Raw genomic sequence first — 27,866 nt, forward strand, 5'->3', positions numbered from 1 at the left:
TGTAAGGCCATTGCCCGCAACTGGGTTCGGTGGGCATTGCAATATAAACCCTCTATAAATTGTTCAGTCAACAGCCTGTCCTCGTCTCCCACGCCGTCAGGGTCGGTCTGCTTAATGGCTCTCAGGGCCTCTTGTAGGTTCAGGGCATAGTCCCTTATACTCTCGTGTGCTCGCTGCTTGCACCCGTAGAATCTAAGCTTGATCTCGGCTGAGGTGCGGGTATCAAAGGTGTCCCTCAGCCGGGTTAGTATCCCTGCAACAGTCCTTCCCCCAGGTGGCCAGGACTTTACCTCCCTTTGGGCTGCCCCGGTTAATTGGGCCACCAGGATGCTCACTTTTTGCTCTTCTGTGAGGGGATACACCTGGAAGAGGCTATCCAGCTTTTCTCTAAAGTCATGCAGGGTATGTGACTCCCCTGAGTACTGGGGTAGCCAGGCCGCTCCCGGGATATAGGGCATGGTGAAAGGCATTACTGCAGCAGCGGTGGCGCTGGCGGGGGTTGAGGCAGTGAAGCTCTCCTCCGTATCCGACAACTTCCTCCCCCCTAGTGGACCGTGGCCTACCTTGCGATGATCCTCTTCCGTAGGCCGCGGCTCCGCAGTGGATCGTCAGGGTTGAGGACCTTCCGTCGCGCTCCTGTGACGTCGGCGTCTGCTGGGCTCCTTCCAGGACCTTACGCAACGTCCGGACGTGAGGCGGGGCTTCAGTTCTCGCGCGCTTTCGGAGTCCACGCCCCTCTTCTTCCCGCGCGGCGTCTTCAAGATGGCGTCCAACGGCGGGAAAACTCCACGGATGGCGGGAAGAAGGCAGAAGATGGCGCCGGATGGCGGGAAAACTTCGCGGATGGCGGGAAGAAGACAGAAGATGGCGCCGGATGGCGGGAATCTTCACCACTGGTAAGTTTGAACAGTCTTTTTCAGGCACGCAGTACCCGGTGGTTGCGGGCACGAGATCCTGCCGACTACGCCAAAAGTTGACGCACCCCTGGGCCTTCGTCGCGCGGCATCGCGCGCACGGGAGCTTACCCGGAGCCGGATCTGTTGAGGGTTGTAGTCTCGTGGCGGTGACCCGGTCCGTGCCCAGGGAGTCAAACTGAGCAGCGATGTATTAGCGGTAGATGTTGGATGACTACGCCACCCGTTGAATGCAGCGAAGGAGCTGCCGCTGCAGGGCAGACCGCTGAGGCCGGTGGTAGGATTGTGCAGCGTGATAGTATCACCCCCAACGGGAGGGGTATGGCCTCAGGGCAGCCGACGTGGATGATGGGGGTAGCAGGAATCACTCAGAGACGATGCGGTGTAATTCAGGGTCTTTACTGGTGATAAAGATAAACCCTCCCGGAGTACTGGCTAGCGATCGGGGCCTGGTCAGTCCTTGAGCAGATGGGATCTCCCCTGGCCAGGCGGAGTTGTAGGCCTCCCAAACTGACTGTACTCTTCTGGCTACCTTGCTAGAGGCGGGTATAAGTAGCCCACGTCCCTGAGTGTACCGTGTGGTGCTCACCCGTATGGCCGGTGACTCGGGGCCTTCTAGTGGCGTCCGCTCCACGACGGAGGTGCTGGTCCCACGCGTGTGACCGTGCCTTCGGGTTTCTTGGCCAGAGGACCTGAAATCCCCTGCCGGGCGGTTTCTGCTGCTGGGTAAAGATTAGTCCCCACAGCCTCGGACTCCGGGTCCGGTGATAGCTTCTCAGTCAGGGCGAGCTCTGCAGCTGCCAGCCCTGACTCCTTATAGCACTGCTCCCACAGAGCTCCTGATGTTCTTTTCCTAGATCTGCTTCTCTTCTCTGTCTCTACTTCTTCTCTACTCACTAACCCTGCCTCAGCCCTAGGTTTATATAGGGGAAGTCCTTCCCCTCCCAGGACTGGGCAGGAGGTGTGGCATGCATAGGATTCCTGACCAAGAGACCTTCCACCTGCTCTCAGACATAACATTGCTGTTACTGTGGAAACCAGACCCCTGGGGTGCCACACAATGACTGCCCAAGCCGTGCTGCGTCCACCAGGTGAGGGGCTCGGTCAACCCCCAGGCAACTCAGGAGTGTGGCACAGGACCCCCTTCTATCCTTTCTCTGGCCTCTCGTGCCCCACCAGTGACCACGCTTCTGTCTGGCTGCCTCGGGCCTTCTCTGGTAAAACTTGGCACCAGTTTCCCTGACCCTATGTGGTGCCTTCCTAGCGGGTGTAGCAAGGGGTCGCACCAATAAATGATCACGACCTCCGGTTCTTGACTGAGGGATGATTTACCTCCACCAACTTGGGAATCCGGTACCCTTCCACGGCCTGACCCTTCACCCGATATAACACGGGCTTGCAACGGTTGCTGTCCGTTCTGCTCTCTTAGGGTCCCTTCTGCCTTCTTGTTTCTGGAGCCTTTCTACTCCTCTGTCTCTCCTCTTTCCTTCCTTCTCCTTCTCCTCTTCTCCTCTCTGGCCCCGGCCTTCTCTCCAGGCCTGCCTCGTGGAGCTGAGCTCAGGCTGAGCCACAACTCCCTGTCAGCTCTCTCTGGCTAAACTACTTCTGAGAACTGAACTCTCCCACTCTCCTCTGACTTAAGATGGCTCCCACATTTTATCTACCTCTCTGTGCCTGAGCTCAGGTGACCAGAACCCATTGAGCTCCTTCCTATGCTCCAGAAACTGTCCCCTTCTGCTCCTACATCACTGGGTTCTCTCCCCCCCTCCCCACTCCAGCCAGGGACATGGTCAGTTGTGCCTGCATAAATGGGAGCACCGTCGAGCTGTCCCCCGGAAATGGGGTGAGTGTGTGTATGCAGCTAACTGAGCCCTGGTCCACACTCCATCCTTACCTGGGAGTGGAATATCACACCTCTGGTTGAGGTGCAATACCCCTGTGGCAACCGAACCCTCGGGGCGCCACAATAGCAAAGGTAGGTACTCCTTAGGGAAACAGACAGAACCCACAGCAAGCTGTACCTTCCAAGGACTGACAAATGACCAAAACCAAATTTTGCTTTTTATTAGTTCAAAGTTAAGCCCACATACGTCCCCACATTTTATAAGATCCCCAACTTACAGGATATCTTCGCCCCTGGAGGTCCCAGGCGGTAGATATTGTCGTCATGTGTCTTATTGCGATTTTACATTTATATGGTGATCGAACATGACTTGGATAGCATCATCCATCGGATGGTTATTAAGTTGGAGGTACTAGAATGACCTTACAGTGATTAGAGTGAATGCGTTATGTTTGTCCCTTCACTATGACACTGAAAATTTATCTACCATAGATATCGGATCGATGAAAACTTCTAATTATCACTGACCACTGGAACCGGCTGGTCTACGAAAAATCCATTGAACAGAGGAAGCTCTATGGTTTGGAAGTGTATTTCCCCGCCTATGCGTAAACGAATGTCCAACTTGATGTCTTCTTCTTAGTAAATCTTCCTGCTGTAATTACCTGGTCACTGCAGGGGTTGTACTACTTCAATGGAGATTGAGTTGTCAGCTCTCTCTTTCACTTGTTATAATTCGTTTTCTCTCTTCTTCAGTTATAATTAGTTTTGTATGTTCAATGTGAGGGTGATAAGTCCCCTCTCCAGAAATGTATTATGGATTTTTCATTTTTCTCTATCACACACAGCTATAAAGGAAAATCTCACCTTAACAGAAATATCCTTTTGTAACTACCACAGTATATAAATAGGAGTCCAGTTTTATAGGATTTTTATTAAAAATGAACCGGACACAAGTTTTTCAGTTACTACTTGTATATCATTAGTTTTGTATACCCCGTGTTCCCTATCAGCCATGTCTTCTAGCCATACTAACCAATAGTACTGATGAGACGTAACAATTCATATATGGTGTGCTGTGAATTTTTATAACAATAAGTAAAATTTTTGGAAAAAGTTATAGTCCACTACTAAATTAAATAGACCTTCTGATGTGCATTGCCCTGTAACTGGTCGATGGTTGCCCTGCGGACGATCTCCCATCCTTGACTGGATTTCCTCTTTGCCACATTGTTTCCATTTTCTATATTATCCCTGTTGGATGAAGATGTGGAGTTCTTCGTTATGTTCTGTAGATCCTGGGGTATACAGCTCTGTGGTGACATAGACAGTAGACTTGACTCTTCTTGGTTTTCCTTTTTGATGCTGAAATCAAAAAGATTTACAGTCACGCTCACAAATAAAAAACTGACTGTAACTTGCAAAGGAAGTTGGAACTGCTGAAAACTGCTCAGTTCCTTAAGAATTGAAAAATGTAAATGCATATTTAAGAGGGTCATCTAGGGAAAGGAAAGGATTTTTTTTTTTTTATAATGCTGGAAATTGTCTAAAAAAGACATAAAAAAAAAACACTATACGTCATTGCTCAATTGTGACTCTCATTTCAATACTGCCTGGTCTCTCGTTGGTCTTTCTTTCTCGCTTAAGTAATGACAGTCCGCCAAAGGTACATGAGATCTCTGCAGCCAATTACTGACTGTCATGAAAAACTATTGTGGCCAGTGAGGGACTGGGCAGCATTGGAAATGGGAGCGAAGCTCGTACATACCTTTTTCTGCCGCATCGTATGCTATTTCACGTGAGCCTCACTATCCTTGCAGTAGACTCACCATAAATACCACTGGTTTCCAAGTCCATATTCAGATCCACAAACGCCGAGTCGGGGCCAGAATCGTCGGGGTATCTTGCTTTCTAACATAACTGTAGTTGCTGCAAGCTGGAATGAATAAAAACGAACTACTAGGACAACCCCTTCTTAAACTAAATGTTCGGCGCATATAAGATAAAAAAGCCTATACTCGCCTCCCGTGCTGCCTCCGTCCCAGTGGAGTCAACACTCGCGGTCCTGGGGCTGTGATGCGGTGGAATGACACATGATGCATGGCGCCCAATCAGCTCTGGCGTCACTGTCCCCACCTTTGAACAAACTGAACATGAAGAGGAAGTCAGGGCTACAGCTCATCCCGGACTTCCTCTTCATGTTCAGTTTGTCCGAAGGCGGAGACAGTGACGGCAGTGGTGATTGGGCACCGGTCATCATGTGTCATTCCACCGCGTCACAGCCCCAGGACCGCGAGTGCTAACTCCGCTGGAACGGAAGTGAGTATTGGCTTTTTTATTTTATCAGGGCCGAACATTTAGTTTAAGAAGGGGTTGCCCTACTAGTGGACAACCCCTTTAATGACTAGGGACAAAATCTGCCTGTATAGTTGCTAGCAAATTTTTAAAAACAATGACCACCTGACTCCTGGAATTTGACTGGCACTGATCAATTGAAAGATTATCTTCAATTTCCACTGACCTGAGCCCTCCAGAGTTCGTCTCTCTCCTGTGCCACCCTCCAATGGGTGTCTCCCATCATAGCGATCAATAGATTTAGCATTAAGAGGTTGGAAATTAAAGTGAAGAAAAAATAGACAATGCTAAAAGTGAGTGGCAGGTTAACGGCATAGTTGGCCGGAGAGTTAATCGTGTTAATAAAAAGTTGATAGGTGCTGTAAAGAGATATGGCATAACTGAAAAACGTTCCCAACTGAGTCGGGTCCTCCGTCTGGAATGCTATATAGAAAGCTACAATGACAAAAGAGATGCAAAATATTACGATCAGTAATAGGGATAAGAAATTTGGTAACCAATGCAAGAATGCCATATTGTTGCTTCCAATAACCCTCCTCCTAAACGTAAAACTTAATCAATTGACCAAATGAGATGTGTAATGGTGAAGTTACTTTGCTTCGATTGAAAATCAATGCCACTTATCTACGATGTGCCATTTTTTTTTTTAATACTGATGTTTTGTTAAGTGTAAGAGTGTACTTGGACCCCTTCAAATATCAGAGACTAGGCATAGTTGTACCTTTGCATAAGAAGTGGGAGAGGGTCTCTGTCTCTCTACAGGAAGTAATGCGGGTCTGTCTCTCTACAGGAAGTGGGGGCAGGTCTGTCTCTCTACAGGAAGTGGGGGCAGGTCTGTCTCTCTACAGGAAGTGGGGATGGGTTTTGTCTCTCTACAAGAAGTGTGGACGGGTCTGTCTATCTACAGTAAGTGTGGGCGGGTCTGTGTACACAGGAAGTGGAGGCGGATCTTTGTTGCTCTACAGGAATGGGGGGGGTCTTTGTCTCTCTCCAGGAAATACAGTGACGAGCAAAAGGGTAACAATGTTTTGAGCTTTTGACTTTCAGGCTCCATATCTCACCATCCACTACTGCTCCAAACGTGAGACTACCATCATTTTATAGACAATCATCGTGGCTGTATCATACATAAATTTGACTTCCAGCTATTTAGCACATGATTACTTCTGCAGATTCTTGTCATGTCACTGCATGGTTACTGTTTTCTTTCTAAAAATCTAAATTTTATTTTTATTAGTTTGTCAGTATTTTATAAATCCACCTTTGGCTTTCAACACTGCCTGAATCCATATGGGCATGCTTGCAATCAGATTCAAACATGTCTTGACCAAAATCTGATCCCAGGTCTCTGCTACACATTCCAAAGTGGGTGAAAATTGCTTGACTCACTTGGGTATGTATACAGCTTTTTATTCAACTCTATACACAAGTGTTCAATTGGTTTGAGGTCTAGGGACTGTGGGGGCCAATCCAGCACTTCTACTTAATTGTCATTGAACCATTTCTTAAACAATCTCGACGTATGCTACAGACCGCTGTCTTGCTGGAACACTATGTCGTCCATTTCATACCCATAGTACTCAAGTGTACAAAGTCATATAGGATACTCACATATAGCTCAGCACTTAGACCACCATTGATCCTGGTCAATTATCCAATGCCTTTGACTGTGCAACAACCCCATATCATCAGGTTTCCTCCACAGAACTTGACAGTTTCTTCAATGTATCGATCCCTTAGCCCCTTTTTCCCTTGTTTCTTCCAGACCCATTTGCACCCATCAGAGCCTCGTGTATTGACTTTCATCTCATTGCTCCAAATCACCCGTTTCTAATCTTCTACTGTCCACTTTTCCTCCTTTTTTGCAAACTCCAGCCGACGCTTCTTATGATGATATTGAAGTTGAGGTTTCTTCACCTTTTTTCGGGCCACCATTCCAGACTTGTGTAACGTGCGTCGCACTGTGCTTGAATGGATGTCTGTTATCTCACTATTACGATGCATACGAGCCTCCTCCATTGCTGTGTTTGTTGCGCCAGAACTGATAGACATTGTGATGACCCGACTTCTTCACTCCAATATTTTGCCAGGACGTTCACCTCTTGGCTTCTGAATGGATGGACGGACTTCATTTCATATTCTTCCAGCTGTCATGGCGCTCACATGATGCAGTTTGGCAATTTTCTTGGCTGAGAGACCGCTATCGATGAGCTGGATGATGCGGTTTCTCTTTTCTTGGGGAATCATCTTCATGGCGGCTCCTCGATTCGTACCAGTGACCTTTCACTTGGGAATCAACCTACTAACAAACTGAGCTTTTAGGAAATGTGAGAACAGGTTGTAATTTGTAGTATACAGGAAGAAAAAGATTTTTCTACCACTAGGAGCAAAACAGTAACAATGCAGTGACATGAGAAGAATCTGCAGAACTGATCATGTGCTAAATAGTCGCAAGTCAAATTTATGTATGAGATAGCCAAGATGATTGTCTATAAAATGATGGTAGTCTCACATTCCAAGCTGTAGAGGATGTGAGATATGGAGCCGGAAAGTCAAACGTTCTAAACATTGTTACCCTTTTGCTCATCACTGTAAGTGTGGATTATTGTGTCTACAAAAAGTAGGGGTGGATTTTTGTTTCTCTACATAAAGTGGAGGCAAGTCTTTGTCTACAGGAAGTGGAAGTAGGTCTTTATTTCTTTGCAGGAAGTGCGGTTGGATTTTTGTTTGTCTACAGGAAGTGCAGCTGGATCTTAGTCTCTCGGCTCCTGTTTTCTTCTCTGTCACACTACATACTGGCATAACAGAGAATGTTCTAACACCTAAAGTTCTGGAAGAATGTTGATTAAAGGACACTGAAAGAGTGAATGACAAGCAGGAAAATCAGGATAGTGGCTCGACATATTGTTCTGGAATGTGCACCAACAACTGTTTTAACTTGTGGGGGATGAGTGAGTGCATCAAGACAATCCGTTTCTACAAGTTTTGTATGAATGTACGGGAATGCTTCAAGACAAATTGCATCCAAAGTAACTGCCTGTGTTAAGAAATCCCCAACCTTGATAACCTTAGAGGTCAGTGAAGATGTGCAGATATAAAAGGTTTTTGTCAAAATATTACCATTAACCACTTACACGTGGTATTTTCCATCTCAGACCTACATCTAAGTCATTAAAATATAGAGTAACTGTCTATTATTTTGCTATAATCTGTTAATGGAGGGCAGAAGATGCTCTGGTTATACCTGATCCAAATCCTATAATGACAACCATCATAAGCCAGAAAAACCTCAGGAGATCTCCAAATGCAATCTATAAGTGAAGAAAATCAGATGATAAGATCATTTTTGAACTTTATTGACTACAGGCAACATACAAACATATAACGCCAAATCTACTATTTTTAGTATTAATTCATTACTGTATGGAACAAGTCATAAAAGATGGCAAAACAAATAAAATCCAGCGACAATCAGTCTGACCTCACTTCCTTTGTCAATCTATCAGGCCCTGGAGCCATTGACCTCAAAGGAATAGGACTAGTATAAAACCAGTCTTTATGAATGAACCATAACACTGCCCCCTGCACATACTTTAGTTACATAATTATATATTTATTTGCCATAATTTTTCCAATTTTTCTAATAATAAAACCACCAACCTTATATATCATGACAGTGAAAGGCCCAAGCATCTGAAATCCTCGTGCAAAGTACATTGCAAAGCACCAGCCAAAAACCAAAGCCAGGGACATGGGGATGACTTCTCCGTTTGAGTTTGTGAGTCTCAGGGCCAGTGTAAAAAGTACCGAGCAGGAAAAGAAAAATCTGCAATAACAAAAAGAAAATAAATTAATAGTTTTAGAGTATAAGAAAAATTTTGATTTGTAAATGTGCTGCTCAGTGTTAGAGAGCGGTTTAGATTGTTAAATATTTTTTGTGATTTTTCTACTATCTCTTCTAATTTTTTGATTTGCTTTAGCTGCAGGTTCAAGGCCCAGTTGTCCTTCCCTATAAAAAGAAAATGTTGCAGTGACAAAATAGGATGATGAAACAAATAATAAAAATATGTGGTTCTTAGATGTGTATCTGTATATTGGAGAGGTTTAGGCTGCACTATATTTTGACTACCGTAATTTTTCCACCTTGCTTGAGCTGCAGTGTCAGGGATCAGTGGGTGTTCCCTGTAAACCTTCTTTTTGTATTCCGCTCTCTCTCTCAGACTGATGTAATTGCTCCGGTATATACATACATATGTACAATTATAACCAACCACCATAGTGCTAAATTTCAACTGTTTTACGCAAGCACAGTAAAGATTTTCATACAATTTGTACTTTAACGCTATATCTGGGTAAAATTATAATAAGAAAAATCTCACAACTGATAATTTGTGTCATATTTTTTACTGCATATTATTCATGATTGCTAAAAACTATAAAGAGAGTCAAAACTAAATATACAAACTTACAGAATAAAATGAAATAATCCCCCTGAAACTGTGTCCTGGAGTAAGGCAATACTTCGTGTTTGCATTAGCACCGGGATCTAGAGACAGTAAAATCATAATTTCAAAATAGTTGTTTAGTCATCTAATCTAACAATCACTCATTTTATATAATTAAATGGGTTTTCCAGTTTAGGAAAACCACTGTCCCTTGGCTGAAGTTTGTTTTAGAAAAGCAAAACTTGCTTTACTCACCCTCCCCAGGTCTACCATTGAGTTACCATCGGTGCTCTCGGTGACCTTTATTGTCTGCAGTGCTGATGTCATGTCGACAGTGTTGCAACTAGTCAATGATCTGAGCGGCTCTTGCTGTCACCGCGAGATGAAGGCGCTGGGCCTATTTTTTGATGTGACATCAGCACTGCAGACAACAACAGTCACCCGGGACAGCAGTGAAGATTGAGCGCTGGACCCGAGGAGGGTGAGTAAAGTAAAGTTTGTTTTTCTAAAACAACCAGAGGACAGGATTTTTTTCTGAAACCAAAAAACGTCTTTATCAATATGTAGTTTGCTCCCTCTAGTGGTGGCAGCAGGCAGTAGGAATATCATCTTTCACCTCTCTAGCTATGCAGGGGATTTGGAGCACTGTATTAGAAAATATAAATATATTTCACAAAATAAATCAGCACAGAATTTCATGCCTAAACCTGCCATGGCAATTACCGAGAGTTACTCTGAGCCATTTATATCAATATCATTTGCAGATTAAAGAAAACAATTACAATTTCAGCTTCCATGTCATTACCTCTAGGAGTAACATCACTAGTGCCCCAATAACTGAGATAATTTCACCAAATAATCTTAGCTCATCCAGGGGTGTGTTGTAAGATTCCTAAAAATAATAGAAAAAGTAAGTGTAATAAAAGAAAAAATAAAATTTTTCCACCCACCCTGCCGAGTTGCTGATGGACCCTGTTATTTTTTTTACTCTCTTTGGTGTTTATTTTTACATTCTAAAACTCTAAGTTTCAATTTAAAAAAAAGGAAAAAAATTGAGAATTTCTTACCAGAAGGTCCATCTGTTCTAGAAGGGTAATATCCCGAGGATTTGTTGATCGGTTTTGTAAAGGCTTTAGAGGTCGATTAGCACAACACAACGAGACGCAGGTCATATACAAAACATAGATTGTGGCCAAAAGCCAGAAATATGGCCGTCCAAACCTCTGCCACTTCTCATCGATAAGCTCCTTTACTGGAGAAAGGTGCAGAATTCGATGTGCCTAAAGAAAAAAATCCCAAAAGAAAATTCCTCCATGTAGTGATTCTTATACCTAAATATCTTCCTTTTAAACATTGATACCAAAATATTTTACAAATTCATGCTAACAAAATCAAAACGCCCCTGTGAGCAAAAGGGATAAATGTCAAAAACATAATGTAAAATTAAATATTTATAATAAATATATAATAAAGTTTTGTCTTTTTTGTTTAGAGAACTTACCTCAGCCTTACGAGAGGTGGCAATGAGGTGAAGAACAGAACATGGAGTTCCCCAGGAGTCAATCTCAGTCAGATCGTACAGGGTGTACATTGTTGGACCCATTGACTGCACCGTCCTGACTCCTTTCTTGAGGAGATGCTGGAACATCTATAGATGAAGGTTGATAAGTAGTAAGCAAAACTGGATAAATTTCATGGAAATATATCCCCAATGCTGGCATAACATTGATCACTTTTGACACAAATCACAAACTTTACTCCGAAGATCTCAGTGCATTGGCTACTACGGTTGGCAGAAGGACCCTATTGACTTAACGTGGTCAGTCAGGTTGGTTCATAGTTTCTGCTGTTTTGAAAGAAGTATTTTGAGCTATTTATTTGGTCCAATCTGCCTAAAAAGCCAACAGAGTCTACAAACTAACCTCTTGAGGTATCGTTAACAAAGGTTTACAATTAATCCAAGTTCACATTTGCTTTGGAGGCTTCATCACAAATTTTATTAGATCTGATGGACTGTTCTTGCCGGTAAAATGATGGCCACCACAACTCCACTTTGACAAATCCTATTGCAGGTCAATGAGATTCTTTGGAACAATTTGGCAAATGATGGACTCGGCACTTTGTCAAGACTTCCATTACAAGCAGAAGCCATGACGTACTGTTGATGTAGACATTACTTTCCTATGTCACTGCTCTCAGCGTCTTTCATTTTAATGATCCACTGCTTTCAAGCTAATCTCTTACCACAACATTTCCTTCAGCTGCAGCCATCTTAAATGGGGTGAGACCCTGATTATTCATTACTTGGTCCAAACGAGGGCCACTTGGCTCAGAGTCCAGTGAGAGGAGTAAATCATACATCTGGCAGAACATAGACTTATTAGGCTGGAGGGTCAGGATGTGAAGGGCGGTGTTTCCTACAAGAAGGAACTGGTCATTACTGAGAACTTCAACACAGGTTTGATATTTGGATAAAAGGTATGACGTTTGCTGGACTCTCACCCCAGCAGTCCTGAGCGCGTATTTTCGCCCCATTCTCTACCAGTAACTTGACTATTTCTGTGTTTCCAACACAAGCAGCGAAGCTTAAAATATGTTCTCCTAAGGAAAATAATATAACATATAAACAGTAATGCTAGAGGTACAGAATCTATAACTATGTAAAGAGCTTGTCCTCTGGAATCTAGGGCTTCAAGCTCATGCAAGGACACCCAAAATGTATAGAAAAATTGTGATAAAAACTGTGACCTTCAATGATTTACCATTAGTGATGAACGAGCACTAAAATGCTCGGGTACTCGTTGCTCGGGTCGAGCACATTGGAATACTCGGGTGCTGAACCTGAGCAATGAGCCCAATGTTAGTCTATGGGAAACTCGAGCATTCTTCAGGCGGCTCCCCCCGGCGGTCTGCAGAGGGCCTAAAAATTGCCCAAATCGATGGGAACAGTGCTCAAATGACCTGGGGACAGACTCCCAGGTCACTTCTGTCAAAAACGTTGTCAGAGGTATTACGCCACTTTTACGGACTCACAAAACATACAAAAACGAAACCAAGATGGATTTTCCTGGGAAATATATTAAGGAACATCCTTTCCAGGGTAATGACTTGTATATAAAGCAAAATAAATAGCCAAAAACAAAAATGCTCCTCCACACCTTGGGCTATGTTCGCACGTAGCGTTTTTGATGTGTTTTTTCACTTTTGCATTGCTTTCAACCGTGACAAATGCATTCCCCGGGAAATGTCATTTTAACATTTTACAACCTTATCTGGCCATGTGGTGTGTGAGATATCATCAGACACATCATGTTTCATTTATGAAGAAGGGACTCTGAAAGTCACAAAGCCTATTTTTATAGGGCCATCAGGCTGCCTTTACTATTCTTAAAGGACCAGCAGTCGGCCCTCACTATTCTTAGAGAGCCATCAGCCGGCTATGTTTTATTGTTCCCATTACTAAAGAGTGGGTCTCCTATACTGTTATTGCGTATGCAGTGAGTGGCAGGGCTGCCCAAAATTTGGATGCACCCCAATACCCCTTTGAAGAGACTTAGAGGAGGGCCTCCTGAAAACAATGTTCCCATTATTAGGAAGTGGGTCTCCCATAGTGTTGACCTATGCAGTGAATGCAAGGGTTGCCAAAAATTTGGAGGCACTTGAACGCCCCTTGGAAGAGACATGGAGGTCAGAGGGCCTCCTCCAAACAATGTTCCCATTATTAGGAAGTGGGTCTCCCATAGTCCTGGCCTATGCAGTGAATGCAAGGGCTGCCAAAAATTGGGAGGCACTCCAATGCCCCTTGGAAGAGATATGGAGGTCAGAGGGCCTCCTCAAAACAATGTTCCCATTATTAGGAAGTGGGTCTGCCATAGTGTTGGCCTCTGCAGTGAATGCAAGGGCTGCCAAAAATTGGGAGACACTCCAATGCCCCTTGGAAGAGACGTGGAGGAGGGCCTCATAAAAAATGTTCCCATTAGAAAGGAGCGGGCCTCCTATACTTGTAATGCCCATGCACTAAGTGTATGGGCTGACAAACATTTACCCCTGGGGGGTATACATGAACATACTGTATAAAAAAATTTTTTACGGGCATCATAAACACTCCTTCAAAAAAATTATGTGCGTGTTGCATCACGGACCACGGTCACCCTGGTGATATGGTAGTGGAGGATGAGGAGAAGGAGGAGGACAAGAGCAAATAGCCAAAATCAGGAAGTGTATACCCATGTGTGGGTGTGAAAAGGTGCATGGGAATACACCTCCCAAGAAAAGACACGGGATTTGAGTTTATGTTACGCTGCTATAATTCGGTGGTGTTGAGAAGTCTGGCCCAATCCAGCCCTTGTTCATTTTTATAAGAGTCAGCCTGTCAGCATTTTCAGTTGACAGTCGGATGCGCTTATCAGTTATAATTCCACCAGTGGCACTAAAAACCCGCTCTGATAAAACGCTGGAGGCTGGGCAGGCCAGGACCTCCAAGGCGTAGAGAGCCAGTTCATTCCACGTATCCAGCTTGGATACCCAATAATTACAAGGCACAGAGGAATCACGGAGGACGTTGGTACGGTCGGCAAGGTACTCCCTCAGCATCTTCCCAAACTTTGCACTCCTTGTGAGAGTACCCCGCGCCTCAGGGCCTGTGCGATGGGAGGGCCTGAGAAAATTCTCCCAGAACTTTGACAGTGTTCCCCTGCCTCTGCTGGATTGAAGTTGTGTCTCTCTCGCCTGTACTCCTTGGTTATCCAACGAAGTGTGCCCTCTGCCGCCAGCGTTTTAAGATGGGAATTTTTTTAATAGTTCCGCAACAAGGGCCTTCTGGTACAGCCCCATTTTTGTAGACCTGTCCGCCTCAGGAATAAGAGATATAAAGTTCTCCTTGTAGCGTGGGTCTAGAAGTGTCACCAACCAGTAATGACTGTCACCCAAAATTTTGAGAACGCGGGGATCATGGGAAAGGCAGCGTAACATAAACTCAGCCATGCATGCCAGACTTTTAATGGAGGCCAGAAATGGCAGTATTTTCTGACAACGTATATATGATCCATGTGACGGAGAAAACAGAGATTTAAATAGCTGGATTTTTAGCGATGTAATATGGAAAGGACCTGGCTGTATTCTGCAGTGTCAACAAGCGAATGGCGCAGAAAGACTGTGTTCTCTGGATTGCTTTTTAAGCAAATAATGAGGATTAAGATCCAAAGAAAAGTATTCCTGGCCCCTGAGACCTGGGCCTTTGTATAGAAATATCTAACAGCAGCAGAAGGCAGAACTGGAATGGAGCCTCTTGTGCTATATGTACTGCAGTCTGCTATATACACTGCCTGCCTGCCTATATACACTGCCTGCCTGATATCTCTGCAGATGGATTAGTTAGTCCTCAAAAGGACTGTTTGTTAAGATGGATATGTGTAATGTACTTTTTTTTTCCTTACACTACCTAATACACAAGAAAATCTCTCCTGACTCAGCAGCACCTCTCCCTACACTGTCTGATCCGGAGTGACTGTGATGAGCATGGCGGCGCCAGGTCTGATATAGACCTCATGATGCTGTGCGGCCAGTCAATCACTGTAATGCCCACAACCACCATGGCTACGGCATTACAATGAGTAGCAGACAATCCCTGCATGTTGATTAGCGCTCTAAAGAGCGCCAAACATGCAGGGAGGGGACCCGAGCATCCACCCGAGCATCTCGCAAGTACTCGGCGAGCTCCGAGCATCTCGAGTACTGAGATGCTCGGGCAAGTACCGAGTACTTGCGAGTATGCTCGCTCATCACTATTTACCATACAAAAAAAATAAGCAATTATCCTCATGGCTGTTGGAAAAATCACCATGTAGTCGATATTTTTTGCATCTAGCATAAGGTCATTTGTGGCCAAAGTGGCTACAGATATGTTGTAATTTTACAAAAATTCCCCTGTAGAGATGAACAAATCTCAAGAAAGTAGTTTTGGGGCAGTTGTTTTTTTATTAGCCATCCCATTCAATTCAGTCCAAATAAAATTGGTCTAAATTTGTTATCTCTCCAGAATACAGAGGATAATAAATGAAGGGGAAGAAAGTGGTTAACAAATAAGAAAAAAAACACATACTCACCTGTCCTAGACCCTCATCCGACTCTTTATACCCCCACAGCTCAAGCTCAAGTGTGTGGGCTTTATCTGTCGGGGCGCTATGCTGTTGCAGTCCGCATGATGCCATTCACTTCGGTTGGCCAGGACCAGATGTTGTAGAGTTCAATGAGGGAGACCACCACTCAAAAATAAACTTTTTCTAAATAATAACTTATGAGAAACTTTGTACAGTAGATAGCATGCGCAAAACTTTGTGGACGTTTTTCCTACAACATGTAACATCTTCAAACACATTCCTGTTCCTTCTTGAGCTCACTTCGCTCTCCGAGAACCACTCACTTCTTCCAACACTTTTCTTTGTCTGTATTCTGGATCACACTATCTGTTGCCTTGGTCTCCACTCACTTCAGGGACACCCACTTCATGCGGCTCTGCTGATTAATCAGACCAGAGGTCTGCTCTATTTAGAAGCTAGGCCCTGCCTGACTCCTGACAGGAACTTCCCCCGCTGTCCCTTCACTTTATCCCCTTCCACTCTGGGCTAGTCTCAACTATTAACCCTGTAAGCTACCTGTACCCTGTAAGCTGGCAAACACAACCTATCACTATCAATACAGATTATTAAGCATTCAAACGGCATAGCGCATTCAATATACACGTCTTCAAGGGGGAATGTGGTCAACACCTCCATCTTCTTACATCTACATGGAGCCCTAGCCTAAAAACAAGAAATTCACCCCTTGAGTCTTTCTCTTGTGTTAGGCAATTTTTAATACAGCTCCCACTTTTTCTTCCCAAATGGTGATCAGCTTTAATAAGTGGCTACCCACTGCCTTAGTATTCACGAAGTATAGCATCCTGCTACCGTATGCTTTTCATGGAGTTAGCCTCATCTTCTTCTTGACTCTTCGCTAGCCATTATCTTCCCAGCTATACTTGCCTGCAATCCAGCAACCACCTACTACTTGCAAGCTCAGGCCACTAATCCCTGGAGCAGTTGACCTCTCAGCTCTGCTGTATCAAGTTATATTAACAACCTATCTGCTATCCTGATTACGTTCATATATGCTACTCTGCTAAACCTGTGAGTAACCGTATCTCTGCAGGCAAGTAACCTCATCACTTAAACATATCTGCTATTTCTGTGTGTAACTGCATCTCTGCAAGCAAGTTACCAGTTTGCTTTTACATCTCTGGTATTCCTGTGTGTAATTGCACTTCAGGAAGCTTGTTACAAGTATGCCTTTACATCTCTGCTTTCCCCTTGTTTTATTGTACTTATGGAAACAAGTTGACAGTATGCCTATACATCTCTGCTATTCTTGTGTGTAACTGCACTTCTGCAAGTAAGATACTAGTATGCATATATATCTCTGCTGTTCTTGTTCAATTTGGGCATGTGGTTCATCTGCATATAATGCTTCCACCTCCGCTTGACTATCCTCCATCCTGCATATCCTGCTATACTGGTCCTCGTTGAGTCTTGTGCTGCTGATGCCCGAGTTTCACTGCGATATTGCTTCTAGTCAGTATTGCTAACCCCGACTTATGGCTTAGGGAATCCACCTCACCAGGTGAGCTCATAAAAATGTCTATATCACACTATGTGCAATATTTGGTATGAACAATAGGTTAGGCATGCTCTATGCAGATAATGAAGAAACAGGGGGGATACTTGGAAATGTGAGCTCAGAGCTAAAAAGAAACCAGCAGAATTGTTTAGAGTATAGGTAGGTAAGTCATTATACCAAAATAGAAGAGGCTCTGGGGTTTCTGGGTGAAGAAACTGCCGATGGCTCTAGGAGAAGACACATCCGCCCCTCTGTTTAGGAGCATCTTGATGAAATTCATGTTCTGATTGACAGTGGCAATGTGAAGAGCTGTCTGTCCTGTAGAAAAAGTAGTAACAAAGAGAGATTAGAATGAGAATATTACTAGGAGCTCAAAATACTGCAACTTCAATGTCTGTAGGATAGGTGCTTGTTGCTTTAATTTTTTAAAGATCAGAACATTTGCATATTTGTGTGTTTGCTTGCACTGAAAAACCTCTGTATTTTAGTGTATAGTCAATAGATCTGAGACTGCCATGACTACTCATCGTTTTGAACAGGGATTGGAAATTTTATAGGTCTATATACCACTCTTTTCTTGCCCCAAGGAATAGCTAACCACTTCTGCCCTTACGTTTAAGCATTCAGAAGGATTCTTAAGACCTGGGCCCTTCATCGATAAAAGCTACTATACATTGGCTATAACATCAAACTTTTTTTAAAAGTTTAGTAACCCTTTGAAAGATTTTTTAAGGGGTTTATAGTGTTAAAAAAATTCATTTGTAGTCCAATTCATCATTTGCGTTGGATTTTTTTAAGTCATTTTTCTTTTTTTTTGGCTTGTGCTATTCATTGACTAATTTTACCCCAAATTCTTTTAAATGTTGCAAGGGTTTCATGAATTTTGCACTTAATAAAAAATGCTCTTTATTTTCGTCTGACATTTTTTTTTACTTTGCAGTGTAAAAAGTCTCCTAAAACGTTGCCATATTTGCACACAAAAAAATTTCAGGTGTACATAAAATTACTCCAAGATGGGGACTAGTGTAAATTTGTGCAAAAAAATTGCAACTTTTTTAAAAAGTCTCAATTAATTAATCAGCCAAAAACATCTGTAAATCCCCAAGCACCTCTCACAATGAACAACATAAAAATGCAAACACATTTAAAATAAATTTTAAAAAAGGTGCAAATTAAAAGAGAAATAAGTTGTAAATGAAAAAGAGACACAAAACATCAAAAACTAGACAAGGTGCAAATGCAATAATGAATCGAGCTCCATGTGTTAATGAGTCAGTTTTCTAAATACTGTGGATTTTTCGGTTTCACACGAGTGTAAACCAGATGCATTTTTTTCAAATCCTTTAAGGCTGCAAATCCCAGCTAAACATCAGCTGTCATACATCCCTATAATGCTGATAGTTTCATGTGTAACCAAACTTCCACATATAATCTGCTCTACATATTTACTTTCAATGGTCTTATATCGGCCTCTTAGAGAAATAGTGAATATTTTTGTTGAGCATCGGCATTGACCTTGGTAGATCTCAGCGGTCATGGGAAGGTTCAGCAGGTACGGAGCCTCGGTAAGGAGAATTTCCGCTGCCTCCAGGTTATCATATAAAGCCGCCAAGTGCAGGGCTGTTTCCCCTAAAGCACCTATTACAATAGGAGACAAAATAATTTGGTGAAGTCATGATAATCCATTAGTGTGAACTGCATATTTCCACTACGTCTACGTATATGTCTGCCTTATGGTGCCATATTCTAGTTTGAAACACTAATATGAGCTGAAGGATCAATATAAGAACTAAAGCCCAAAAAGGACAGAGCAGCAGCAAACAGAACATTTATTTTCCCCATAAATACAAAAAAGCATAGCAGTCCCTTAGTTTGGCCTCCATCCATGCATTTTTGAAATTTTGGTAAGCAATGGTGTAACTTGAAGCTTGTGAGTAGTGTTGAGCCACCCCCGTAGTGTTCGAGTTCGGTTCGGTTCGTCGAACACCCGTGTGTTCGCCGAACTGTTCGTCGAACTGTTCGTCGAACACCTTCGAACACCGTTAAAACCAATGGCAGGCAAGCAAAAACACATAGAAACACATAGAAAACACCTTCAAAGGTGTCCAAAAGCTGACAAACTGCTCAGAAGACACAACTAACACATGGAAAAGTGACAAGTACATATAGTCATGCGAAAAGAAAAGAGGTGGAGGAGTAAAAGGAGGGGGAGACACAGATATAGGCATGTCATGCCCTTCTAAAATCCAAAAAGTGAGAAGCCGACACGTTCAGTCCGCTCCTGCCCATGCCACCTCCGCGTCGCCGGGTTTGTGCCAGAGCCGCGGTGATCCCTGACGGCCAGCCCCCCTCTCCCAATACTGGTGCCTGTCCGCTGGTGGGTCGAGCGAGCCCCCCTGTGGTGGAGGCAGCTCTAAGCTTTTTAATTTAAATTGTCTCTCTAATTTGAATGAATACACTTTAAATCCATTTACAAGGATCTATTGGAGGGCAAGTCTCATGCCAGCAGCCGCGTAATTCCAGCTCCAGTAGCGTCCACTAAAGCTGCTGCAGTTAAAAAGCTTTTATAAGGATCGAGCTCGGCTGTCCACCGCAAGGCATCCTACTGCCAGTCCCAGCCCCTATGCCTTGGGGTGCCTCCTGATGCTCTTCACTGAGTATCCCGTGGTCCCGAAGCATTTCCTTTGAAAAAATTAAGTGTCCAAACTACAGGTGGTGTAGCTTGCTTAACAGCCGGGATAATCCGCTGACTAGCAGACACTGCTACTAGGCACAAAGTATTTCCTGGGCTAGATGCAGTTAAAAATTTGTAATTAGATACTCTCGTTGGATGCTGAGAAAGCATTCCATAGAGTCTCCTGGCACGCCATATATGATTCTCTTAAAAAGCTTGGGGTAGGGGTCTAGGGGACCCTTTTATAGCCAAAATCACGGCCCTGTATCGCAATACGTCACCTAGGCTGAAGATAAATGGAACTGTAGCACCCTGAGGGCTCGGTTGCTACAGAGGTATTGCACCTCACCCAGAGGTGTGATATCTCACTCTCAGGTAAGGATGTAGTGTGGATCAGGACCCGACACCTGCATGCATTACACCACATTGCCGTGGGGCAGGGCGACCAATATGCCCCTGAGATGGGCACGACAGTCCCTGTCCCTGGCTGGAGTGGGGGGAGGGAACACTGAGGAAGGGGAACCCTGTAGTGCAGGAGCAGGGAGGAAGCAGTTCCTGGGTGCATTGAGAAGGGAGTATAAAAGGTGGGCACCATCTTAGTTCAGTGCAGAGAAGTCTGAGCAGAAGTGGCAGGGAGCAGGGGCTCTGCATGAGCTCTGCTCCGGAGGCGGGCCTAGTAACAGAGGCCCAGGATTGGAAGAGGGAGACGGAAGGAAGAGGAGTGGAGAAGGCTCCAGGAACGAGGAACGAAGGGATCCCAGGGGTGCGGACGGGCCAGTCGCCACCGCACGCCCGAATCCACCTGCGTGGAGGGGTCAGGCCAAAGGGGGAGACCGGTCCCCGAAACTAGTGGAGGCAGGAAATGACCCTCAGCTAGAAACAGGAGGCTGTGACATTTTATGTGGTGCAGACCCTCGCTACACCCGCTAGGAAGGCACCACATAGGGTCAGGGAAACTGGCGCCAAGTTTACCAAGAGGAGGCCCGAGGCAGCCGGACAGAAGGGTTGGTAAGAAAGGCCAGACAAAGGACACACAAAGGGGGTCCTGTGAAGCGCTCCAAAGTTATCTGGGAGTTGTCTGAGCCCCTCACCTGGTGAGCACAGTACGACGTGGGCAGCCGTTACCTGCAGGCGTGGTCTGGATAATAAGAACTGTGAGTAAAGGCCCTGGACTGCATCACTGACTCTGTGTCATTACTGCTGCTGCCCTGCACCATCACCCCCATCCTCCGCATACACTGCCCTGAGGCTATACTCCTCCCGTGGGGAGTTTTGCTACGCTCTGCTGCACCCACAACACCAGCCTCAGCGGTCTGCCCTGGAGCGGCGGTTCACTCTGACCGCAATCCACGGGTGGCGTAGTCGGACATTTAAACATCAAAACCACATAAATAGTTCCGCCACTGGTTTGACCGCCCTGAGCCACGGAACCGGGTCGCCGCCACGGAGACTACAACCACCAGCATCCACCAAAAAGGGTCCGGCTCCGGGTGTCCCAAGGCCCAGGGGGCGCGTCAGAACATTTTCATCACCTTTCACAATCACCAATGGGACAAGGCAGGGATGTTCTCTGTCCCCTCTCTTATACATCCTAGTGACGGAGCACCTGCTCTCATCAATTCGCCATAACCCCAATATTAGGTGGATTGAGGTGGGAGGCACCGAGTACAAGTGCTCTCTATTTGCTGATGATGTCCTAGTATATATCACTCAATCACATATATCCATCCATGCTGTTATGGCTGAAATAGATCACTTTGTTACATGGTCAAATTTTAAAATCAATGCAGTGAAGTCTGAGGCCCTCGATGTCTCCCTCCCCAAATCCATATAGGATTCCATCCAGTCCAACTTTCCCTTTGCCTGGCCCTCACAGGGTATCAAATACTTAGGAATTCCTATTCATAGAGACCTCTCCCATCTATGTTATCTTAATTTTGGGCCCTTTATTGAACAACTCCATACAGACCACGGTTGGCAAGTTAGAACTGTAAGATTCACTACGTGAACCACTGGTGTTTTGTGAAAAAGCACATGTACACTGTCTTCCAAATTATTATGCAAAAAGTGTTTAGGAGTGATAAGGGAAGAATTTGTTTGTTTGTCAGTTAAACTCATTGATGGCGATGTGTGTCAGGGCTCTTTATATCACTGTAAGCAATTGCAGACACCTGTGCTAATTAGTTTGGCAGGTGTGTCCAATGAAAGGCAAGACTACTTAAGAAGGCTGTCCCACATTATTAAGCAGCCTACATTTTCTGCCAAAATGGGAAAGAAAAAGGATGTGTCGGCTGCTGAGAAGCAACAAATTGTGGAGTGTTTAGGTCAAGGCACGACTACAATCAACATTGTGCAATGATCAGGATGAAGTGTCTTGGCAATCAAGAAGTATGTAGCTGATTCACAGTACACACGTGTGCGTGCTGATGAGGGCAAATTGAGGACTCTTTCCTACAGGCAATTACATCAGGTTGAAAGAGCAGCGGCAAAAAAGCCTTGTCATAGCAGCAGACAAGTTTTTGAAGCTGCTGGTGCCTCCAACGTCCCCCGAACAACAAGATGCAGGGTCCTTCAGAGTTTTGCAGCTGTGCATACGCCATCCTGTCGACCTCCTCTATCCACTTCACACAAGCAGAAACGGCTCCAGTGGGCCAAACATTACATGAAGACTGATTTCAAAACTGTTTTGTTCACGGATGAGTGCCGTGCAGCGCTCGATGGTCCAGATGGATGGAGTGGAGGATGGCTGGTTGATGGACACCCCACGCAAACACGGCTATAGCGCCAACAAGGAGGAGGTGGAGTAATGTTTTGGGCTGGAATCATGGGGAGAGAGATTGTCGGCCCCTTTAGGATCCCTGAAGGCGCTAAAGATGAACTCCATAATGTATGTGGATTTTCTCAAACAGCACTTCCTGCCATGGTTCAAGAAGAAGAACCGTGTATTTCACAGCAAGATCATTTTTTTGCATGATAAAGCACCATCTCATGCTGCACATAAAACATCTGCATCTCTGGCTGATATGGGCATAAAAGGGGACAAACTTATGGTGTGACCCCCATGCTCCCCTGACCTCTACCCCATTCAGAACCTTTGGAGCATCATTAAAAGGAGTGTCTATGATGGCGGGAGGCAGTTCACATCTAAGCAACAGCTCTGGGAGGGTATTCTGTCCTCATGCAAAACAATTGAAGCAGAAACCATCCAAAACCTGACAAATTCAATGGACGAGAGAGTTCAGAAGCTCCTTTCGAACAAGGGGTCCTATGTGAAAATGTAACATCACCTAGAATAAAGTTTTGAGTTGAAAACTGTTTGATTTCAGTTTCTAACAACCTGCTAATGCTTATAATTTCAAAAATGACCATTTTTTTGGTCTTTATTAAAATGAAAAGGTTGATCGAAAAGTTTGGGGGATCTAAGAGTGTGGCAACCCAGTAGTCATGTTTACTTCGAATTCTGACAATATGAGGGTCATGCTGCAGGTAGTGCAGCAAGAAGGCACTTATGTGTCTTGCGCATCTAGGAGCCCCAAAATTATTTTCCGGGCTAGATGCAGCTAAAAATTATTATTAATTTTAAATCTGGTGAAGCTTTAGTATAGATGGCCTAATAGGATCAGTGCTGCACACTGCTACAAAGCCCAAATTATTTTCCAGTCAAGATACAGATAAACATGATTAGTAATTTAAAATCTGGTGGAGCTTATTATAGATGGCCTAATAGAATCAGTGCTGCACACTGCTACAAAGCCCAAATTATTTTCCAGCCAAGATACAGATAAACATGATTAGTAATTTGAAAGCTTAAAATGGTTAAGAGGGTGATTTTAACCAATCATCAAGCTTTTACTCTCCCCAGGATGACACAGGGGTAGAAAAGTCGTTTTGGATCCATGATTTGTTCATCTTTATGAACGTGAGTCTGTCTACATTATCAGTGGAGAGCCGCGTGCGCTTATCTGTCAGCACACCACCAGCAGCGCTGAACACACGTTCAGACAGAACGCTGGCTGCGGGGCATGACAAGATCTCCAAGGCGTAAGTGGCTAGCTCCGGCTATTTATCCAGATTGGAAGCCCAAAAAGAGCAAGGGTCCAGTGACACAGTCGTGGCTTCAATGTTTACTTGGAGATACTCCTGTACCATCGTCTCTAGGCGTTGACTATGTGTCAGACTTCTTGTCTCCTGTGGCCTTGCAAAGGATGGGCTAAAAAAGTGGTGAAATGATTCCGCAAAATTGATGTTACCACCAGATACTGTGGTTCTGTTACGGTTTGAGTGCTGAACACTTGACGGTCCAACGGTTGGCAAGTTGGAACTGTGAGATTCACTACGTGCACCACTGGTATTTTGTGGAAAAGCACATGTAAGATTCTGCAACAGTATCTGCTGATACTCCTGCATGCGTGCATCCCTTTCTATGGCAGGAATAATTTCTGCAAATTTACTTTTGTACCGGGGATCTAACAGTGTGGCAACCCAGTAGTCAGGATTATTTCTAATTCTCACAATTCGAGGGTCATGTTGCAGGTAGTGCAGCAAGAAGGCACTCATGTGTGTTGCGCATCCAGGAGCACCAAGTCCCTGTTGTGTTGGTGGCGAGGTAACAATCATGCTTCCTTCCTCTGTCCTCTCCCCCCAACCTCGCACAACAGAAATGTGATCAAGGTCTCCCTCATCTGATGAGTCTTCCATCAGTTCGTCCTCCACTTCTTCCTGGGCTCCTGCACCTTCCTCACTAGTTTGGCTGCTACCATGCGCCCTGGTAAAACCATCTCCCCCACCCTCACATGCCTGCCGCCTTGGTGCTGCCGACCGTCTGGACCTTGCAGATGTTAGCCCTTCCGCATACAACTCCTCCTCCTCTACTTCCTCCACCTCCTCTTGTGCCACCACCTGACTCCGAATTCTGTTTAACATGTGCTCCAGCATGTAAATCACCGGAATAGTCATGCTGATAATGGCATCGTCAGCACTAAACATCTTCGTCGCCATTTCAAAACTGTGCAGAAGGGTGCATAGGTCCCTGATCTGAGACCACTCCTCCAGCGTGATTTGCCCCACCTCTGGATCTCGTTGGCCCAGGCTATACGTCAGAACGTATTGCACCAGGGCTTGTCGGTGCTGCCACAGTCGCTGCAACATGTGCAGAGTTGAATTCCACCGGGTAGGCACATCGCATTTTAGCCGGTGAAGTGGCAGGCCCAACGACTTCTGTAGGGATGTAAGTCGCTGAGCTGCGGGATGCGAACGTCGGAAGTGAGCACACAGCGACCGTGCCCTCTGCAGAAGGCCATCTAGTCTGGGATAGTGGGCTAAAAATTGCTGGACAACCAGGTTCAACACGTGAGCCATACAAGGCACGTGTGTGACATTGCCCCAGCGAAGGGCCGCACCCAGGTTTGCAGCATTGTCGCACACGGCCTTCCCTGGTTTCAGGTCCAGTGGAGACAACCATTCATGAAATTGGTTTTCCAGAGCTGACCACAACTCCTCAGCTGTGTGACTCACATTTCCCAGACATTTCAATGTAAAAACCGCCTGATGACGTTGAGCCCTACTGCCAGCATAGTAAGGAGGTGTGCAGGATCCCTTCTGCGCAGTTAGAAAGCTTGTGGCATGACCAGACAGGCTTTGGGTGCAGGTGGAAGACCGAGAGGAGGTTGAGGAGGCAGAAGCAGTGGAGGAACTTTGACATAAAGAGGATTGACGCACAACTCGTGGGGACGGCAAGACTTGGACAGCAGCCCCTTGTCCTGCTGTCACCATAGTTACCCAGTGCCCAGTCAGCGACATGTAACGCCCCTGTCCATGCCTACTCATCCAAGTGTCTGTGGTGAAATGCACCCTGTCACACACAGAGTTTCTCAAAGAAGCGGTGATGTTGTGTGCGACATGCTGGTGGAGCGCAGGCACACCTTTCTTTGAGAAGTAGTGACGACTGGGCATCTGGTACTGGGGCACTGCGACGGACATAAGGTCTCGAAAATCCTCAGTGTCCACCAGGCGGAAAGGCAGCATTTCTGTAGCCAAGAGCTTGCAGATGGTGAAATTCAACCTCTTTGCTTTCTCATGGCTAGGAGGAAATGGTCTTTTACTTGTCCACATCTGAGGGACCGAGGGCTGGCTATTGTGCTTAGACGGGGTTGATAAGGGTGTCCCCGGCAAACTGCCGGTCTGTGAGGAAGATGCAGGCGGACATGTTAGGTTGCCTTGATCCAAAGGTGGTGCTATCGATGTCGGACAGCGCTCAACACCAGCTGGTGTTACCACCTCCAAAGAAAATGATGACCTGCCAATCACGCTGGCTGTTGCGGGTAAAGAGGTGGCAGGTCTGCGCCCCAAAACAGGTGTGACTGCTGTCCCCCCAGTCACAGAGGATGAAGAGGCCGCGGATGCACAAGATATGGCAGACGGTGGTTGGCCCGGCCGGCTAGGCCGCATTGTAGCACACTGAGCTTCCCACTGCAACTTATGCTTCATGTCCATGTGCCGGTTCATGCATGAAGTACTCAAACTATGTATTTTTTGGCCTCTACTTAGCTTTTGCTGACAAATGTTACTGATAACACGAGTTGGGTCATCTTTATCGATCTGAAAAAATGCCCAGGCTATGCAAGGCTTAGCACCCATGCGACCTGAAGAGCCACCACGACTTGTGGTGAGAGGCAGAGTTGTGTTTGAGGATGCAGTTGTTGACGTGCTTCCAGTACTACGTCTCTGTCCAGGAAGGCGCAACCTGACCTCGTCGTCACTAGCATCTTCCTCCACCTCCTCTGCTGACCTCATCTCTTGGCTGACTGTGGGTTGACAGTAAGTGGGATCTCCAACCTCATCATCATCACCCTGTGCGTTATCACACCCGTCGTCCTCAGAGCCAACCTGTTCCTGCCCTGACAAAAAACTAAAGTTGTCGCTCCAATCAGGTATTTGAGTCTTATCATCGTCTTCCTCATTGTCTCCACCAACAGGAGTTACAGTTTGGGAATGAGGGTCTACATTATGGTCAGAACCTTCTGCGTCTGGTCCTGGATCCGACTCATAAAGATTCTGGGCATCAGTGCAGATCATTTCCTCGTCTGGATTCACAGAAGCGCTGGAGTCGACCTCTGATTCCCAGGCTATAGTATGAGTAAACAGCTCTGCAGACTCAACCATCTGTTCTACCTCATACTCAGACGGGCAGCTGGAGATTTGGGAGCTGTGAGGAAGCAAGTGCGATTGGGGTGACACCTTTGAGGACTGGAGTATTTGTGATGTTGAAGTTGATGTGGAGGAGAGCCCACTTAAAGGAGCACTTGATATCCGTTGAAGCACCTGCTGTTTTTGTGCCTCATCTGGAATTTGTAGCGATTGGCGTGGCCGTAAGAAAGGGATCTTATCACATTGTCCGCTAAAAGAAGTAGACATTTTAGTTTGGCTGGAAGATGGTCTTTCTTCTGCAGATGTTACTGTTGCTTTAACACCTACCCCACGGACACAACCTTTTTTCCCCTTCCCAACACGCCTATTCCCCTTTCCACCAGCAGCAGGCCTTTTTCCACTCATTTTGGTGGTTAACTAATTCACAACTCTGGAGTTGTTAGCACAAAAAAACAATGGATGGGAACCGAGCAGAGCTGAGTGGCCAAACTGTGGTATTAGGCCAAAACTATTGGCTGGGTTAGATGCAGAAAAAAATTATATTCAATTTGCAACCTGATGGAGGTCAGTATAGATGGACTAATAGAACAAGTCCCACACACAGCTAGAAGCCCAAATATTTTTTCAGAGGTAGATGCAGAAAATTTTTTTATTCAATTTGCAACCTGATGGAGGTCTGTATAGATGGATTAATAGAAGAAGTCCCACACACAGCTACAAGCCCAATATTTTTTCAGAGGTAGATGCAGAAAAAAAATATATTCAGTTTGCAACCTGATGGAGGTCAGTATAGATGGACTAATAGAGAAAGTCCCACACACTGCTAGAAGGCCAAA

The 27,866-nt window shown here is 45.2% G+C and overlaps 1 protein-coding gene across 1 annotated transcript in view; it reads right to left on the reverse strand.

Annotated features, from left to right (window-relative positions):
• Positions 1-3,010: 3,010 nt before the first annotated feature.
• LOC141271190 (transient receptor potential cation channel subfamily V member 6-like) overlaps positions 3,011-27,866 on the reverse strand; it is a 59,021-nt gene continuing 34,165 nt past the window's right edge. The window contains exons 4-16 of the mRNA XM_073681291.1: positions 18,726-18,848; positions 17,388-17,528; positions 12,060-12,158; positions 11,802-11,974; positions 11,059-11,205; positions 10,625-10,837; positions 10,363-10,449; positions 9,582-9,658; positions 8,773-8,938; positions 8,357-8,423; positions 5,279-5,547; positions 4,587-4,693; positions 3,011-4,122 (exon numbers count right to left, since the gene is read on the reverse strand). Of these exons, the coding sequence (XP_073537392.1) occupies positions 3,888-4,122; positions 4,587-4,693; positions 5,279-5,547; positions 8,357-8,423; positions 8,773-8,938; positions 9,582-9,658; positions 10,363-10,449; positions 10,625-10,837; positions 11,059-11,205; positions 11,802-11,974; positions 12,060-12,158; positions 17,388-17,528; positions 18,726-18,848 (1,904 nt within the window). The 3' untranslated portion in view covers positions 3,011-3,887. The remainder of the gene's footprint in view (positions 4,123-4,586; positions 4,694-5,278; positions 5,548-8,356; positions 8,424-8,772; positions 8,939-9,581; positions 9,659-10,362; positions 10,450-10,624; positions 10,838-11,058; positions 11,206-11,801; positions 11,975-12,059; positions 12,159-17,387; positions 17,529-18,725; positions 18,849-27,866) is intronic.

Source organism: Phyllobates terribilis, unplaced genomic scaffold (assembly GCF_046119375.1).
Source record: "Phyllobates terribilis strain yellow unplaced genomic scaffold, ASM4611937v1 Scaffold_5__5_contigs__length_657084704, whole genome shotgun sequence".
NCBI classification, from domain to species: domain Eukaryota; kingdom Metazoa; phylum Chordata; class Amphibia; order Anura; family Dendrobatidae; genus Phyllobates; species Phyllobates terribilis.